Below are 18,817 nucleotides of genomic sequence, written 5' to 3' on the forward strand. Positions count from 1 at the left end.
CAACAAGCTATGGAGTGAAGTGTGTGTTTGTGTGTGTGTGTGTGTGTGTGTTCTGGGGCTAGGGAGAGGGAAGGGGAAGGGCAGGCAGCAAGGAGAAAAGGCTAAAAGAAGGAGCCTTCAGGGCTAAACCAAAGTTTCCAGAGTTCTGTGGGAACGAGGTAGCCTCTGTAGAAGCAGATTTGCCACAGTGCCTATAGATTTGAACCAATTCTAGCCCCTCCTCAGCTGACACAAAATATTCCGCGACATGCTGGCCTTTTCTTGCAGTAACAAGAACTAAACTGACTAGGTTGATTTCACATAACTGCCCTAAAATAGTGTACAAATATTGTATAATAATAATGATGGCATTTATTAAGCACTTACTATGTGCACAGCCCTGTTCTAAGCTCTGGATGTGATTATGACATAGGGTACGTTGCATAAAGATGGTGCATGATGAATGAGTTAACGAAAATGAGTGTTCTTGAAAACGTTTTTCTCGGCATATAGGCAATAAATGTCTTAAAGTGAACAATCTGGATATTACCCACTTGATTTTTGTCTGATCAGTCTCTCCCATCAGCTTGCAAGCTCCGTGAGGGCAGGGAATGTGGATTTTATACTGTATTGCACTCTCCCAAGCTCTTAGTACAGTGCTGTGCACACAGTAAGTGCTCAGTAAATACTTGAATGAATGAATAAATTTTGGTTCTGTTGAACTCTACCACGGGTTTAGTACATTGCTTCATACTCAGAAAGCGCTAAATAAATATCACTGATTGATTCACCACCATTCATTTGGGGATGAATTCTGTTATACTCTCCCATACACTTGGTACAGTGCTCTGCACACAGTAAGTGCTCAATTAATACAATTGATTGGCTGACAGTTGGCAAGACAGACATACTCTAAACTGGGGAGGTTACAAGGTGATCAGGTTATCCCACCTGGGGCTCACAGTCTTAATCCCCATTTTCCAAGTGAGGTCACTGAGGCCCAGAGAAGTGAAGTGACTTGCCCAGAGTCACACAGCTGACAAGTGGCGGAGCCGGGATTAGAACCCATGACCTCTGACTCCAAAGTGAACTTGTGAAGTCACTTCACTTCTCTGTGCCTCAGTTACCTCCTCTGTAAAATGGGGATAAATTACTGTGAGCCAAAGCGTGGGACATGGACTATGACCGGCCTGATTAGCTTGTATAAACTTAGTACTTAGTAAAGTTCCTGGAACTTAAAAACTACCATCAAAAATGTGGCCGCCTGAGGAAAAAGCAACACCATAGTTCACTGATAATTCTGTGTGCGAAGACAGGCTCCATAGGGTAGAGTGACCCAGCTCGAATCTGTCCAGTGATGTCTTGAGAGTAGCAGCTCTACTGATTTGTGAATTGTCTCCCCCTGAACACTCATAAATGATTTTATTACCCACCTTTTGTTGTTCAGAATGAGTTCAGGCTGTATTTCTTTTCTGGACAATTAACAATGAAGCCCTCTTCTTTTATAGTTTGGAATTTGAAAACCAGGGTGGCTGCCTTTAAAATCAATTAGGAATACTCCATGGAAAATCACCTGGAAGATTTCATCTTTGGCATGAGAGGAGGAGGGAAGCTGGAGCCACCTGAAACCTTATACAAATTGCTTCAGTTCCAGTTTAGTATTGGCAGAGGGTTAGGCAGTGGAATTATGGAGATTTTCAGAATTTTCAGAATCTGAAAGTTAGATTTAAAATGCCCTCTTTTAATTCTTTTATTGCTCTTTTATTGCTCAAGGAAAGAGCAACACAAAAGAGCCTTTTACTTCTTTTGATTCAAAAAGCAGAATCACAGAGATTGGGGTGTGGGTTGGGAATGCTCAGAGGCCTCTGCATCTGATTAGACCTAGTCCTACCAAGCAGGTCAGAGCAATCAGTACGCGTGATTTAAGAAGGTGTTTACAGCAAGTGAATATTGTTCACTGTAGATTAGAATGAAAACAACTTAAAATCCTGGCATAGAAAGTTATGAGCCCATATCTTCATGCCATGTCACTCTTAATCTGTAATTTTTCTCTCCTCCTTCTCTTCTCCCTCCCTCTCTTCCTTCTCCTCGTGCTCTCTATTCCTCTCCCTTTATGGTAAATTCAAAGGAAAGTTGCAGAGGAGAAAAGATGAGTATGTTAGAGGGTTGATCCCTAAATAATAATAGTAGTAGTAATAGCAGCATTTCTTTAGTGTCCACTTGGTGTAGTGCATTGTTCTAGGTGCTTTGCAAGTACAGACCAAAGAAGCGACATATTCCCTGCCCATAACGAGCTTTCACTGTAATGGGAGAGACAAAAATTAACATATTTTATGACTAGTGTGGCAGAACAAATGATTGAATACACATACCCACACATGTACACTGAGAATGGTAAATATGTTAATAAGTAGTAGAGTTGGCTGACGGAATGATATGGCTCAGGATGTTGGGAAATTAATTAGGGCAGGCTTGTTGAAGGTGGATTTTGGGCAGAATTTGAAATGTGGGGAGAGCTGCTATGGAAACAGTGTGAGTGATGGGATGGAGAGAGGTACAGCTAGAAGGTTGTCTTGAGGGGAACAAAGATAGCAAACTGGGGACAATGGGTGAAGAGAGCTGATAGGTAGATGAGGCCAGGTGGTAGAGAGCCTTGAAGTGAGGGGCTTTGACTTTACATGGAGAGACACATTAAACCAGTGGAGGATTTTGAGGTGAGGAGAGTTGGTGATCGAGCAATCCTTTAGGAAGATGTATTGGAGGGATGCTTCTTAATCATTAGGAAAGTTACTAAAGTGAGCAACAAACACACCATTCTTCCAAGCATCTTTTTGCTTCCACTGGGGAGTCATTAATGTGATCATTAATAGCTAGAATATGGTCATGGGTGGCATTCAGAAATACTGGACTTTGAAACACAGAAGCAGCGTGGCTCAGTGGAAAGAGCCCGGGCTTTGGAGTCAGAGGTCATGTGTTCAAATCCTGGCTCCACCACAAGTCTGCTGTGTGACCTTGGGCAAGTCACTTAACTTCTCTGAGCCTCAGTTACCTCATCTGTAAAAATGGGGATTAAGACTGTGAGCCCCACATGGGACAACTTGATCACCTTGTATCCCCCCCAGTGCTTAGAACAGTGCTTTGCACATAGTAAGTGCTTAACAAATGCCATCATTATTATTATTATTATTATGTGATATTATGCATTATGGTGGGGACACAGCCTAATATGTTGACATCACATAGGGAAGCAGTATGGCCTAGCGGAAAGGGCACAGGCTTGGGGGGCAGAGGATCTGGGTTCTAATTCTTACTCTACCACTTATCTGCTGTGTGACCCTGGGCAAATCTCTTCTCTGTGCCTCAGTTACCTCATCTGTAAAATGCGGATTCTGACTGTAAGCCCCATGCGGGACAGGGACTGTGCCCAACCTGATTATCTTGTTTCTCTCCCAACACTCAGTACCCTGCCTAGTACATAGTAAGCACTTAACAGTTGTCATTAAAAACAAAGCAGAACAAAAAAGGTTGTTTTGTGGAAATGTATCGTTTGCCCAAATTTAGAGCATTTCTCTGTAGAGAACCTTGACCCCCCCCCACCCCCTCCAGCCACCTCCACAGCTGAGCCATTCCCTTCCCAGGTCTGTTTGAACATGGTCAGCATGTCCAGCATGCTCTCTTGACTGTGAGCTTGTTGTGGGAAGGGAACGTATCTGTTTATTGTCATAGTGTGCTCTTCCAAGCACTTAGTACTGTGCTCTGTACACAGTAAGCACTCAGTAAGTACGATTGAATGAATGAATGAATGTCCAGGCTGGGGAATTCGGTGCTACGAGAGAAGTGAAGGAAGATTGGCTGCCAAAGGAGACATTAAGGGGTCTGGTGCTGAAATCACACCAGACATTTGAGAGACCCACTGAAAACCGGCCTGTCCAGAACACAAAACTGGCCAACTGGCCACCTTAGTAGTAGTGTCATTTAAGTTTTTATATTCTCATGAAATGAAGCACATCAAAGGACAATAGTTTTGAGCCCACAGTGTGGAAGATTTGGCCCTCCAAACCACATCCGCGAGCAAAGATAAGCTCTCACTGTCAGGAATATTCATTCATTCATTCACTCATATTTATTGAGTGCTTTCTGTGTGCAGAGCACTGTCCTAAGTGCTTGGGAGAGTACAATACAACAATAAACAGATTCAATTCCCTGACCACAATTAGCTTGCAGTATAGAGGTGGGGAGGTAGACATTAGTATAAATAAATAAATTACAGATATACATACGTGCTGTGGTGCTGGGAGAGGGAAAGAACATAGGGAGCAAATCAGGTTGACGCAGAAGGGAGTGGGAGGAGAAGAGGACAGTGGGGCTTAGGTAAGGCCTCTTGGAGGAGAAGTGCCTTCAAAAATACTATCTTTGAGTGTGAGTGATCGAGCCACACATGTTTGTATATATTTTTAGGAAACACTCATATGCCTAATAAGGCGGGTCAACCTAGCCAAAAGATCCTGAGCAAAATGCTTGGTAAATTTTGGCAGAATAAACAGTTAAACCACATAATGTGGACCAAATCTGGACAAAGCATATATTGGGTTTCTCTTTACAGTATATAGTATATTAACAATTCATTCCTATTTATCAAGAATATTCTCTTCCTCCAGAAATCTCCCAGAAAGCAGGATCCATGATCACCTCCATATCTCCTCTCTTCCTGCTGATGCTTGGTGCCTGTATCCAGAGCAGAAGAAATTGCTACCTCACGTCAGCAGGCTTAGCAAGAGGTGAGTGGATCCTAGTTCTTCAGGAAGGAATGCCTTAGTCTCCTGGAGGTCAGTTTACTTGCTTCTAATTCTCTGAAAAATTCCCTTATTTTGGAATTAAAAAAAGACCACACAAATGGATTAATCCATATATACAGTGGATCAGTGTTTCTGGGTTTGGCTGTGGACTCTGCCTAAATGCACCACTTAATTCTCCATTGATCTGTGGGCCCCTGCATTGCCGTGGTCATAGAGGTATGAATTTACCAGAATTGCTTCAATCGGCATCAACCACTAGCCACTGAAAACTTGGATTCCTGGATTTTGTCTTTTACTCGAAAATGAGGCCCATCAGTCTGTGTAGATGTTTAACATAGCGTACAATTTGCCCTGAGACAAAGAATTAGATGAGTCCATCTGATTTGGTAAAGTCTATGGCAATAAGATGCAATAAAGAAAATTGGAGGCTTAAATTACCCATTTCCAACACTGTCTGCTTCGTTTTGTGTTATGAAATGAACGTTTTTAAAAGAGAGAGGCACTTGTCCCAGTCTGGGAGAGAAGAGGTTTTTTTAAAGAATGTGTGCTCAGGCCTTGCCTAAATGCCGAAGTTATCGGCAGAGTAGAGAGAAATGGCATTTTAAAAAATAGCTTCCACTTGGCAGAAATAAAGACATTGAAAAAAAGGAGTATAACTAGAATTTGGAAGATGCAACAAGAAAGCACTCAGCTGAGCTTGCCATAGTAATTCCAATTAAACAAAAGCTTGGGCTGTTAAATGGGAACCTGTCACACATATTAGAGCCCTGGGCCAAGGTTAGAAAATGCCAAGTTATCTTGTGTCTTTGTGAGTTACAAGTGAATAGGACTCCCTTCCAGTCTAAGGAATTAATTCCAGCCCCAAGTGCCTCAAATAAAAAGGACCCACATAACTCCAAATAGGGCAGTGTTTTAGAAAAAGCAGATTCCCCTGCTTTAGAGTGCTTGGTGACAAACAGGGTGCTGCAGTTCAAAGGCCACTATAGCAATGGAGATACACACTCCAGGACTATATTCTGCTGACATGAAGATTGACACTCTGATTCAGGAAGTTCTTATTGGATGAAGTAGTCAAGAAAAGGCAGAGGAGGAAGAAGGGGAATCAGACAGTCACTCAACTGTATTGAGCATTTACTTTGTGGAAAGCACTGTAAAGAGTTTGGGGGAGTACAGTAGAGTTAGGAGACATGATCCATGCCTTCGAGGATTTATGATGTAGCCACTCTAGAGGAATTAAAATATGAAAGTGCCACATGATTGACAGAGGCATGTTACCTTGGTTGTCTTCACTAGTTGAGGTGGCTGTGGTGGTCCAGGCTGGGTGGACCTATAAACACGCAGCCCCTATTGCTTGCTGCCCTTGCCCCCATGGGTAGTTGGGATACTGAAGGCATGGGCCACTTTGTGGGAAATGGGGAGAACCTCCGACCTTGTCCTCCCAAGACTTCCCCTCCTCCTGCTCTACCTGCTCTTTCCCTCCCTCATCCCACCCTAATCTGACCCAGCTCTGCAGCCCTAGAAGGCAGAGACCATCAAGTGTGAAAGAGGTCAAGTGAAAGCAGTGTGGCAGCGGCAGCAAATTCCATTGGGTCAGAGCTGTAGAACAAGTAAATAAAAGCCACAAGAATGGATATAGACTAGGGGGCACGGGGGAGACAGAAAGGTGAGTTCCAGATGCAGGAAGGAGAGCCAGGAAAGCCATAGGAAAAAGGGAAGAGAGGGTGTGACTGCCTCTCAGGTGAATTCACAAAAGGGGAGACTCAAACTTCAAGCACTTTGCGAGGAAATGGTTTCTTCCAGACTGACGTGGAGCCCAAAAAACAAAAAGAAAGATTTCTCCAATCAGGCCAGTTTTATGAGTCTCTCCTAAAATGTGTGAAATCTGAAAGGAGTTGAGGTCATTGAGAGGTGGAAGACTCCATAGGGATTTGGGAGAAATTGAAGTAACCTGAGGCCAGACTTTCTCCTATTGGAGAATGTACTCTGCGAGGGCGTGAAGGTGGAGACCATTCAAAGAGTACTCATGGCCTAATGTCACAGTGTGGGGTTGTAATGAGTGTTGTTCCACAGGGATTTTGTGCTGAGGCCTGTTCAATCAATGATATTTAAAAAGTGCTTCTCTTATTGGTCTGGATGAAGGAATCCAACACTTTACCAGATTTTCATTTGCTACCAAATTGAGTTGAGTTGCCACCACTTTGGAAAACAGTAATAACATTCTAGTGACCTTGAAAAACTGGGAAAATAGTCCTGCGGAAAAAAGATGAAGTTCTATGGGGGCAAGTGCAGAGTCATGTACTAAAGGAAAGAAAGATAGGCAAGAGAATGACTGGCTAAGTGAAAGTTTGGTGGAAATAGTAATATTAGTAGTAGCAGTATTTATTGAACACCCACTAGGAGCAATGTCCGTACTAAGCTCTTGGAAAAGAACAAGGGAAGCACAGGATATGTTTCTTGCCCATAAGTAGCTTATTCTATTATGGGGGAAACAAACATAAAAATATTAAAAATAGGGTACTCAGAATAAATTATTGATTGTGCAGTTGATTTTACATATATTCACATGCTGAGGAAGAGTATAAAACTTGTAAGTGGAAGAGGTGAGTGAAGGGGTGATACGACTCAGAGTGTTGGAGTTAATTTGGAAAGCTTGTTGGCAGAAGTGGGATTTTAAGAGGGCTTTGAATGTGAGGACAGCTGTAGTCTGTCTAGCTGAGAGAGAGAGTTTGCATCTGAGGGAACAGTGTGAGATGGGAGAGAGGTGGGAAAGTTGAAAGTAAGGCCCTGAAGTCATAATAAACCACAAAACTGATAAATGCAGCATTACTGATTTTAAAAAAACCAACCAAACACAAAACAGGAGGGTGGAATCAAACCTATCTCTTCTCCTGAAACTCCACATTTGACAGATCCAGATTAGGTTAGGACGTCCCATTTTGATCCCCTCCTCAAACCTAGTTAAAGCAACAGAAAGTTAGTCTTATGAGGATTGTTTGTCCATGAGAAGGGAGCCCTAGGAATCTCATAGCTGCCTTCAAGTATCTGAAATGTTTTTGTGTGTAAAATGCTCACCAGTTCTCCATGTCCCCTGAGGACTGAGGGGGAGGAAATGAGCCTAAATTAAAGGAGAGGTTTTTATTGGCCATGGAGAAGACCACCTAATCCCTCTGGGTGATAGAACACTGGAATAGGTTACCTAAAGAAGGTCTAGGATCTCCAGCTCTGGGAATTTGTGAAACAAATAGACAATTGTACATCTCGAACATCTCAGTTGAATATGAATATTTCATGTGATTCTATGAACTGGTTTTAGTGAGGTTTATTTTCCCACCTCCTCCAGGGAACCCATTCCTCCTGAGCTGTCCTCCAACACTCCCCCGTTTCCCCCCAGGAAGCAGCTATAGAGAATGGCCTAGAGATTTTAGTTCTCACGTGCTCTCTGGCCTTGGTCTCTGCCGTAATCCTAGCTATGTCCCTTTTGGGACATGGGAATGGGGATCTAACAAATGGGGCTACAGATGCCCACCGTGCCATGGGCTATGTATGGGGAGCAATAATTTTTCCCCTCTGGGCAATGCTCACCAGCCATGATTCTGACGTAACCCTCCTTAGTAGGGGTGGAGGGCTGAGATCAATGTAACCCCCGTAGTTTTCCCAATTCCACTTTCAGTCCTTCACCCAGAAGGAACTTCAGGTCACTATTTAATGCTGCATTTTGCTTTTGAAATGGTCTTTCAGGATAATCAGAACATGTCCACTCACAAGAATCTGAACTTATTTCCCAAAGAACGCTGACAGTAACGGTGAAAAGGCTACCACTAAAAACAGAAGAGCCTAATTAGTTTTTGAGTGGACTATTATAGAAAGCTTATAAACTTACCAGTCTTTTGCCAGAGTAGTCCTCTTATCCATAGCCTTAAATAACTCACTAATCTCTTTGGAGACTGTGATCATGAATCTACTTCAGAGCCCCGCTCTCCTAATCACTCATTGTTCCGGATGTCTGGAAATTTGCCATGTTGGCCATGTTGGTTCTCTCATTATTTGTGGTCTTTCTGTGAAATAATTCCCTGGAGGGGTATAGGACACACTCTAACCTTCCCCTGAACCGACTGCTATAGAAGATCGACCCAAAAAATCCAAAGGGAGGATTTTACTTACCGCCATTTCTGGGTCAGGAAGTGCTCCAGTTTTCCAACCAGCCTCTGGGCAGGGGAATGAGAAACATAACCAAGAAAAGTTATATCGCTTATGGCTTATCACCCATGTGAATGACAGAAGGTGAAGTTTCTTCGGGAGATGTTCATTTTCCGGAGAGTTTTGATTGGAAGTTGTTCAGGCCTTACCAAAATGAGACTCGATGGATGGTCTTTTTTTTTTCCTTTTTCTTTTTATTTTAATAAGCAACCGGGTGTGCCTTGTTTTTTTATAGAATTACACTTGCCTCCTTTCACAGCAGAGGTGTCTGCATTTCAGTGTTGAGAAAAGTGACTTCCTTAGATTGTTTCAGTTGGAAGAATTTTTAGACTAGGAGAGATAAAACCTAGGGCGGACTTAATAGCAGCTTTCAGGAAACAGGGAAGTTCACGTAAAGAGTTTTGAGGTCAGATGTTTGCCATCTCCAGTGAGGGCAGAAATCAAGGGAAAGGGCTACAGCTGTAGGAGGAAAGTGACAGTTTGGGGTGGGTTAAAGAGTGGGGCAATGCAAATGCATGCTGTAGCTGCCCTGGTCATGGGAGGGCCGAGGATGGGGCACAGCTCCATGAAAATTAAGGTCCCTGGAATCCATGGAGAAGAGGGGGTTCCCTCACTGATTTTTGGACAGAGAGGCTAGCCACAGTTAGTCCGCTGTGCCCCATGGAACCCCCATTCGATATCCCAGTAGTTTTTTGTTGTTTTTTTTGATCTCTGATATGCTTCAGGGGCCAGAGTTGTGGCTCCTTTGGCATCAAGACCCGGATCCCAGTTAGGTGATCTGAAGGAGTTCTGCCTCACTCATGACCTGCCCAGACTGCCTTCTTAAACCTTGCTCCGAAGGCTGGGACAGCGATCTTGTCCCACCTCTGTTGGAATAGTAGTATGCCCTGCTCACCTAGCTCGGCTTGGGCCAGGTGGTATAGCCCCTGCCCCATGGCTGGCAGTGAGGTTGGTGAAAATACAGCCATAGGAAATAAGCACTCTCTCCTTTTCCTGTCATTTTCCATCTCGATTCCCTGTTGCCATCTTCTCTACTCCCTTCCTCACTCCACTTTCCTGGTCCCCTCTTTCCCTTTCTTCCTCCCTTCCCCACAAGAAACACCCCTCTACCATCCTGGTTTACATATTACCCTCTACTCCCCCCCAACCCTATTATTATTATTATTATTATTATTATTATTATTATTATTATTAATCCGCTCTGGAGAAAGAGTGGACATGATTGACAGGCTGCTCTGACGCCTGCTGGAAATGAAAGGTAAAACTTCTTTGAAGATTTGTCCTAGTTACACACACTTGAGTGATTCGGCACCTTTCCCTGGAAGCTCGTGACAGTTTGCTTTTTTTTTTTTAACGACATTTGTTAAGTGCTTACTATGTGCCAGGCACTGTACTACGCACTGTGATGGATACCAACTAATTAGGTCGGACATAGCCCAAATCCCACGTGACTCAATTAATCCCCATTTCACAGATGAGGTAATTGAGGCACAGAAAAGTTAAGTGACTTGCCCAATTTCACAGATAAGTTAACAGGCTTTGCCAGCAGAATTTCTCCACTTTGAACACCTTGTTCTCCCTATATGAGAGATAGGTACAATCCCAAAGACATAGAGTATAGGCTTCCCAAGCAGAACATCCTCTCTCATACAACTATAAACTCAGCAGTCACGCCAGCTTCTAAGCCTGAACCTGGTGTTTTGAAACCTTGCAAAAATACCAGTTTGTGGCAGCCTACAGATTTCTCTGAAAATATGAATCAAATACAGTGTACTGCTATTATTTATTCTATTACTATTGTGATAATGATGATGGCCTCTAGCCTTGAAAATGGGGTTCAAAAATCATCAAAGTCCTAAAGAAGCAGCATAAATGTGGCCTCCTGGAAGTTTTGGGTGTTTTTTTTAATGGTATTTGTTAAGTGCTTACTATGTGCCAGGCACTGTACTAAGCGCTGAGGTAAACATGAGATAATTAGGTTGGATGCAGGCCATGCCCCAAATAGACCTCACATTCTTAATCCCTGTTGTACAGATGAGGGAAGTGAGGTACAGAGAAGAGAAGTGACTTGCCTAAGGTCACACAGCAGACAAGTGGCAGGGCCAGGATTAGAACCCAGGTCCTCTGATTGGTGGACTCTGGTGGCAGCCAGGGCAAGAGCTTAACAAATACCATCATCATCATGCCCACTTTTAAAGTCCCTTTCCTCACTTTGGGGCATTTGATTCCAACCTCTTGTCCCTCTGTGTGGGAGGCAGCAAGGTGTAATAGAAAGAGCAACAAGTGTGGTAGTCTGGAGAGCCAGGTTTTAGTACTCACTCCGCCGCTTCCCTCCTGGGCAAGTCCCCTAACTTCTCTGTGCCTCAGTTTGCCCACCTGTAAAATGGGGAAAAAATGCTTGTCCTCCCTCCCTCTTAGTTAGCCCCATGCTAGATGGGGATTGTGTCTGATCTTACTATTTTGCATCTATCCCATGGCATATAGTGCAGTGCTTGGCATTGAGTAAATGCTTAATAAATAATATCATCATTGTGAGAATAGTTATTATTATCATTGCTCTTGTTATTAACTCTCCAGTTCAGAGTGAGACCCTGCCTCCCTCCTCTGCCGTTGCCCTTAAACACAATCTATCCATGGTGAGGACGTGTGGGTGGAAGAGAGTGGGAGTATGGCAACCAGTCATCACTGGTGTCCTGAGGCCAGTTGAGTAGAATAGGCCAGTTCTCTTTTTTGAGGTGTCTTGATTTTTCTTGGTTCATCCGTAGACAAGAGGCATTTCTACAGTCAGTCTATCGACAGTACGTAATGAGCACTTCATCTGTGCAGAGCACAGTTCTAAGCTCTTGAGAGAGTACAGTAGAACCAGCAGGCAGGGATCCCTGTCCTCAGGGAGTTTACAATCTAGCCTGCAGGTGAGTGACAGTGGAGCAATCAAACGCCCTTTGCCAGGGAGAAAGTGCAGAAACCCTATACTGAGGGAACGTTTTTTGCAGGAGGAGCTGGGGATTCGGCAAGTAGCAGTTCTAGCATCAGTCTGGAAAGGAACGAATTGTTTTCCGGGAGACCTACAGACTTCAAAGTGGATTACGGGTGAGTGTAGGTCAATAGAGTAACCGCATGATACATTTCAAGGATGTCTGATGCTTTCACGGGCTCCCTTGCAAAATACTTCTAATGATCTTTGTCGCCCTTTAAATTTTCCATATCCCTCCGTACTGTTCTCTTCTCTGGGGGCTCCTAATCATAGAGGGAAGTTGCCCGTGGGCACGAGGGTGTATCCACTGAGCTGCCTGTACCGAAGGATCTGTAGTTCTGAAAAATAAACTCAGAATTAACTCTGCTTCAGGGAACTGTGCAGTCTGGGCCAAGCCAAACGAAATTCAAATGTAGTATTTCAAACTGGATGTCAAGCTTTTGCTCCTTCCACTTCTTAGTAAATGCAGAGGCAGCTGGTAGGTGAAATGTGTCAGGAAACCTGGATTCTGGTCCTTGCTCTGTTCCACTTTAGCTATATAACCTCTGGCAAGTTCTTTCACCTCCCAGTTAGCTTCCTCCTTTGTGAAATTGGGATAATAGATGCTGCCCCCTACCTTCAGCCTAAGAAGGCTCAGAGCACTTAGAGTTGGGATTGCAGTTGAAAAAGTACTTTTTGTGTCAAATTCCTATTTCCATTCTGCCTCTACTATCTCACTTTTTGCCCGACGTAGCCAACTGTCTATTACCTTAGCCAATTTGCCCATTTTGACAAGCCCTCTTTCCCATCTTGTTATTAGATCAGTCCTTGGGCTTGGATACCTACGCTGTGGATGGTTTGCTTGGCTGGAGAGGTGATGAGCGGGGAGGGAGGGGGGCAATGATACTTCCATGCAACTTGTCCCCTTTGTCCCATTTAAACCCACTAGCATGAAACACCTTTTATGGTTTTATAAGGTGTTAGGCTATCCCAGTACCTTTCATGACTGTGGCTTGAGTGTAAGGCTCATCTGAAGTGAAATCGGTAGCTGTTCCCAGAGTTTGGGTAATAATGTGACGTGTTAAAATTCAAAAAGAGAAAAGCTTTCACCAAGCCTAATATTTAATCAAAGGAAAATGCCAGCGTAACGTTATGCTGATGCAGTCCCAGAAAGGACTTTTTTTAAGGTTATTCTAGTATTTCGGATGAATGCTTAGCTTGTGTGAGCTACCACTTCGTAAGAGCAAACGGGCTTGCGTTTGGATCTTTCTCAGGAAGTAAGGCTGTTCCCCTTTACTAAAATGTGAAGTCTTAGTCCTCAAGACAAACAATAGGGTTTTACTTGAAAACTTTATTGTAAAAAAAAAAAGTGGCTAGAAAAACGACATAGACATTTGACTTCACACGATCTTCAAGTTATCTATAGACTTGGCTAGAGGCAACATCTCCCTTTCATACAAAACACATTCAGTCATAAAAAAATAAAAAGATTTACATTATGTCCACAAACTTTACAAATCATTAACAAAAACAGGCACTTGACTGGGAGGGGTGCTGCTGTAGATAATTGCATTTTCTTTGTGCATTTTAAGGAGTTTTTTTTTAAAAAATGACATTGTCGAGCGCCCATGGATCCCCTCTCTTGCACTTATTCCCATTATAAAAAAATTAAAATTAAGAGGAACAGTAAAAACTATTTTGTAACAACATGGGCCATGCATGCACCAGGAATGTACAAAGTGACAGTCTTTTTTCCTAAGGCACATACAGTTCACTGGCAAAACATGGCATACGTTTTCAGTACATTCTCGTGTATTTTTTCTTCTTCTTTGAGATATGCAGTATAAGCATTACTGGTAATGAACAAAGGCCTTACTTTTAAAACAACAGCAACCTTAACATCAGATATTGAATAAAGTAAACTTGGAATACTTTATAAGGCACCTGAGATAAATGGCATCTGGGCAGATTCTCTTGCTATAGGACATTCTTTACAACCTTAAAAAAAATACTGTTTTTTTCAGTTGAAATGATTTGGCAGGAATGTAAATCTCTGGAGTCTTTTCTTTGCAAGAAAGAGAGAATGTGCTTTTTGGCTTCATCTGTGAAGAAGGTTCATTATGCGTCTTCTTTATGACCTATCTGAAATGACATTAAGTATAGAGCGATTGCAAACTCCACATGGAAGTAATTGACCTGAAAACTTTATGGATTCTGCATTCTTCCCCTTTTTTATTATTTGGTTGGGAAGCAGAAGAGAAAATGCCTTTGGACTTCTATTTGCTTTGGGGAACAGGAGCGGAGAAATGCATTCAGTTTGGGTAAACATCGATTGCATCACTCAGTGTGCTATACAGCAGCCAGATTCCTCATGTTTGTGCAGAAGAGACATTCTGGAGAAAGTTTTGGAGCAGTTTTTGCACTGGTATTTCTTGACGTCGGAATGGGTCTGCAGGTGGGCCCGCAGATTGGATCGATCTGCAAACGCTCGGTTGCAGTGAGGGCAGGAAAAAGGCTTCTCCCCTGAAACATGGGAAATAGGAGGAAAAAAGGTCAGCAGGTCTGGAGAAACAAACGCACCCTCACAGTTGCAGAGATCAATCACATTTATGGAAGTCACACGAATGGGAAATGGAAAACGTTGAACAACTGAAGCAAGGCCTGAAATGGGCATGCCTGAAAAGCCTGCTCCTTGAGGGGGCATTCCCATGATTTGGGACCAACTGCACTGTGGCGTCCTGCTGCCAGACAGGCAGTAACAGTGCTCCATGCTGGGTGAGGAGGCTCAGAGACCCAAGTTTTTGGCCTCGACAGGTGCAGCTAAGTCTCTTAAGTTGCACTCCTCCCAGCTGCACCCCCTTTCTGCCCACAGCCCTGCCCTCTTCATGCCTAGAGCTGCATGTGGGACCCGGGGGTGGTGACGGGACCTGGGGCTTAGGGACAAGACATGCAGCCATAAATAACCAAATGAAGAAAGCAGAAAGCTCAATCAACCCCAGCAGCGCAGGGTGAGAACATGTGGGGCACAAGACTATGGGTAACCTTCTCATCTATTTACCAAATCAGTTAAGATAGCAACATTTGTACTTGCTGATTAGCTGGGGGGGGACTGGGAGGAGGGCGCACCCCACAGTTCCACAGAGCACACATTCAGGAATAATCTTTGTTGCTCTTTCTAACTGATCTTTGAGACCGACCCTCCCGCATCAGAGCGCTTTCCAAAGTCTAATCGGCTGTTTGCGGTCTCTGGCCGGGACGAGAAATGGAGCATTTGGGGCTGGGGACAGTCGGGAAGTAGCCGCAACCGAACGGCAGTCGCATTTACCGAATACAAAACCAAGGGCTAACTAACACAGAGCTTCGTGCTATTAGAGGGTTGTGTTCAGATCTGAGGTTTCTTGTTCCTTACCCGTGTGAGTTCTAATGTGTCCTTGCAGCAACCAGGGTCTAGAGAAAGCCTTGCCACAGATCTTGCAGACACAAGGTAGCGTGTGGGTCCTAATGTGCATCTTAAGGGCTCCCAGACTCACATATTCCTTGTCACAGTACTTACAGCTGAAAGATTTCCTAGATTGGGCATCGCAGTGCAGCTGCTTATGCTTGGCCAGCCCAGAGAAAGTTGAATAGGTCTTGTTGCATAAACTGCACTGAAACTTTTCAGCTTCAGTGGCATGGGGGTCAGAAAGCTTGGGCTGGATTCTTTCCTCTTCATCACTAATGGGGCTCTCAGAGCCGCTGTGGTCCTTCGACGAGGTGTCGGACGGTGGAGGGGGGCTCACTCGCCCCAGAGAGGAGGGATATCCAGAGAGAGGAGAGAGGTCTTTGGTCAGTGGGGAATGAAACGGAGCTGTTGTAGTCCAGACAGTGATGGGGTTGTAGGATACTGAGCTGAGGATCTCTGGTTGTGGAATGACGGGCATAGGATAGCTCTCATAGAGATAGGGGGAAATGATCACTGGGGGAGAGAAAAGAAAAGAGGGTTACGGTAAAACGGCTGGATGATCAGGCCCTCGAATCATGCTTAGAAGTTTGGGGGTGGGGAACCGTTTGGGCATTTTCAGCGGAACCCAGTCATGTGTACGGAGGAATCGGGGTTAAAAATGATACACCCGTGCAAGTGTCAGTCAAGGCTAGCTCAGTCCACTAAAAATAAAAAAGTCACTTGACAGACAACGCGCCGAAAGACTGTCTGCGAGGTCCAACAGACCCAATTCTATAATCCTGGTCTCCTCTATCTTCTGCTTTTACAAGTAGAGCCCATTCCCCTTTTATATCCCCGTTCCACTAATGCATATTGATTCTCTATCCTCCCCCAAAGAAAAACAGCTGCCTTATCTAAAACGTGGACAAAAAAAGTTTCCTATCTATTCGAACTGGACTATTGCTCAGTGAGCTTAAAAAAAACCCTCAGTGCCACATTTGAAACATCCTTCTGCACGAGAGTTCCGTTTCTGAATAAAGCTGTCCCCTGAAGAACCAAATCAAACATAAGACCACTTAAAAGACGAACAGGGTAATTTGGGGCTGGGGGGGCCTAATTCCCGTGCAATTTGGGGAGCATCTCCTCTATCTCTTTTACCTGTATGGGTGTCCAATTTGGGGGGAGTCTAATTCTTGTGCTATTTGGGGAGCGGCTCCCTACTCTCTCTCTCTCTCTCTCTCTCTCTCTCCATGGGTGTCCAATTTGGGGAGAGTCTAATTCCCGTGCTACTTGGGGAGTGTCTTCTCTTTCTCTCTCTCTTTACCTATATGGGTGTCCAATTGGGGGTCTAATTTCCATGCTATTTGGGGAGCGCCTCCCTCCCATATCTCTCTCTCTCTCTCTCTCCCTCTCTCTCTCTCTCTCTCTCCCCCTTTCCCTCCCCCCTTCCCCCCCCTCTCTCCTATATGGATGTACAATTGGGGGGAGTCTAATTTCCATGCTATTTGGGGAGCGCCTCCCTCCCATCTCTCTCTCTCTCTCCCCTACATGGGTGTCCAATTTGGGGGGAGTTTAATTTCCATGCTATTTGGGGAGCACCTCCCTCCCATCTCTCTCTCTCTCTCTCTCTCTCTCTCTCTCTCTCTCTCTCTCTCTCTCTCTCTCTCTCTCTCTCTCTCTCTCTCCTCTGCATGGGTGTCCAATTTGGGGGGAGTCTAATTCCCGTGCTACTTGGGGAGCGTCTTCTCTCTCTCTTTCTCTCTTTTATCTATATGGGCGTCCAATTGCGGGGAGTCTAATTCCCATCCTATTTGGGGAGCACCTCCCTCCCATCTCTCTTTCTCTATCTTTCCTATATGGGTGTCCAATCTGGGGGGGAGTCTAATTCCCGTGCTATTTGGGGAGCATCTCCCCTCTCTCTCTTTTACCTTATGGGCGTCCAATCTTGGGGGGGGGGGGGAGTCGTCTAGTTCCCATCCTATATGGGGAGCACCTCCCTCCCATCTCTCTTTCTCTATCTTTCCTATATGGGTGTCCAATCTGCGGGGAGTCTAATTCCCGTGCTATTTGGGGAGCATCTCCCCCGCTCTCTTTTACCTGTATGGGTGTCCAATCGGGGGGGGGGGGGGAGTCTAGTTCCCATCCTATTTGGGGAGTTGGGGAGCGCCTCCCTCCCATCTCTCTTTATCTTTCCTATATGGGTGTCCAATCTGGGGGGGAGTCTAATTCCCGTGCTATTTGGGGAGCATCTCCCCTCTCTCTCTTTTACCTGTGTGGGTGTCCAATCTGGGGGGGGGGGGGGAAGTCGTCTAGTTCCCATCCTATTTGGGAAGCGCCTCCCTCCCATCTCTCTTTATCTTTCCTGTATGGGTGTCCAATCTGGGGGGGGGAGTCTAATTCCCGTGCTATTTGGGGAGCGTCTCCCCTCTCTCTCTTTTACCTGTATGGGTGTCCAATCTCGGGGGGAGTCTAGTTCCCATCCTACTTGGGGAGCACCTCCCTCCCCTCTCTCTTTCTCTATCTTTCCTATATGGGTGTCCAATCTGGTGGTGGGGAGGGGGGGAGTCTAGTTCCCATCCTACTTGGGGAGCGCCTTCCTCCCATCTCTCTTTCTCTCTCTTTCCTATATGGGTGTCCAATCTGGTGGAGGGGAGGGGGTCTAATTCCCATCCTATTTGGGGAGCGCCTCCCTCCCATCTCTCTTTATCTTTCCTATATGGGTGTCCAATCTGGTGTGTGTGTGGGGGGGTCTAATTCCCATCCTACTTGGGGAGCGCCTCCCTCCCATCTCTATCTTTCCTATATGGGTGTCCAACGGGGGGGGGGGAGTCTAATTCCCATCCTATTTGGGGAGCGCCTCCCTCCCATCTCTCTTTCTTTCCTATATGGGTGTCCAATCTGGGGGGGGAGTCTAATTCCCGCGCTATTTGGGGAGCGTCTCCCCTCTCTCTCTTTTACTTGTATGGGTGTCCAATCTGGGGGGGGGGAGAGTCTAATTCCCATCCTATTTGGGGAGCGCCTCCCTCCTCCCTGTCTCTGTCTCTCTGTCTCTGTCTTTACCTGTATGGGTGTCCAATTCGCTGTAGTTTGGCTTCTTGGACGCATTGAAATGCTTCTTGACCAGGAAGGAGCGAGGCATGTTGAAGGCGGAGGCGGGGAGCGGTGCGGGGGGGGTGGGGGGTGCGCTGCTTTGCCCCGTGTCCTCGGGCGGGGGGCTGGCGGGGGGCGGCGGGGCGCTCAGTGGCTGCGCAGCGGGGGCCGGGGCATGGTCGGCGCTGCCGGCGCGGGGCGGAGGGGGGCAGTCACGAGCAGCGCCGAGCCCAGCCGAGCCCAGCCGAGGAGCCGAACCCGGACGGACGGGCGGGCGGGCAGGCAGCCGCTAGGGGGCGCGCGGGCGGGGCGGGGCCGGCCTCCCGTCTCCGTCCAATGGGTTCCGAAGTGGCCGGGGCTGCCGGCCGGGCCCGGCCGTTT

General features: G+C 45.6%; 1 protein-coding gene across 3 annotated transcripts; it reads right to left on the reverse strand.

Moving 5' to 3' along the window:
* Positions 1-13,258: 13,258 nt before the first annotated feature.
* Positions 13,259-18,489, reverse strand: SNAI2 (snail family transcriptional repressor 2). 3 transcript variants are annotated; one of them, XM_038766589.1, is made up of 3 exons: positions 18,407-18,489; positions 15,479-15,880; positions 13,259-14,448 (listed from the first exon to the last, which is right to left on the reverse strand). In XM_038766589.1, the coding sequence occupies exons 1-3, from the start codon at positions 18,483-18,485 to the stop codon at positions 14,267-14,269; spliced, it is 663 nt and encodes a 220-aa protein (XP_038622517.1). In that variant the 5' UTR covers positions 18,486-18,489; the 3' UTR covers positions 13,259-14,266. The 3 variants fall into 3 exon arrangements, with proteins under 3 accessions (XP_038622517.1, XP_038622515.1, XP_038622516.1); XM_038766587.1 differs by having other exon boundaries at positions 15,335-15,880; XM_038766588.1 differs by lacking the exon at positions 18,407-18,489 and adding an exon at positions 16,505-16,609 and having other exon boundaries at positions 15,335-15,880.
* Positions 18,490-18,817: the final 328 nt, after the last annotated feature.

Source organism: Tachyglossus aculeatus, chromosome 25 (genome assembly GCF_015852505.1).
Source record: "Tachyglossus aculeatus isolate mTacAcu1 chromosome 25, mTacAcu1.pri, whole genome shotgun sequence".
NCBI lineage: Eukaryota > Metazoa > Chordata > Mammalia > Monotremata > Tachyglossidae > Tachyglossus > Tachyglossus aculeatus.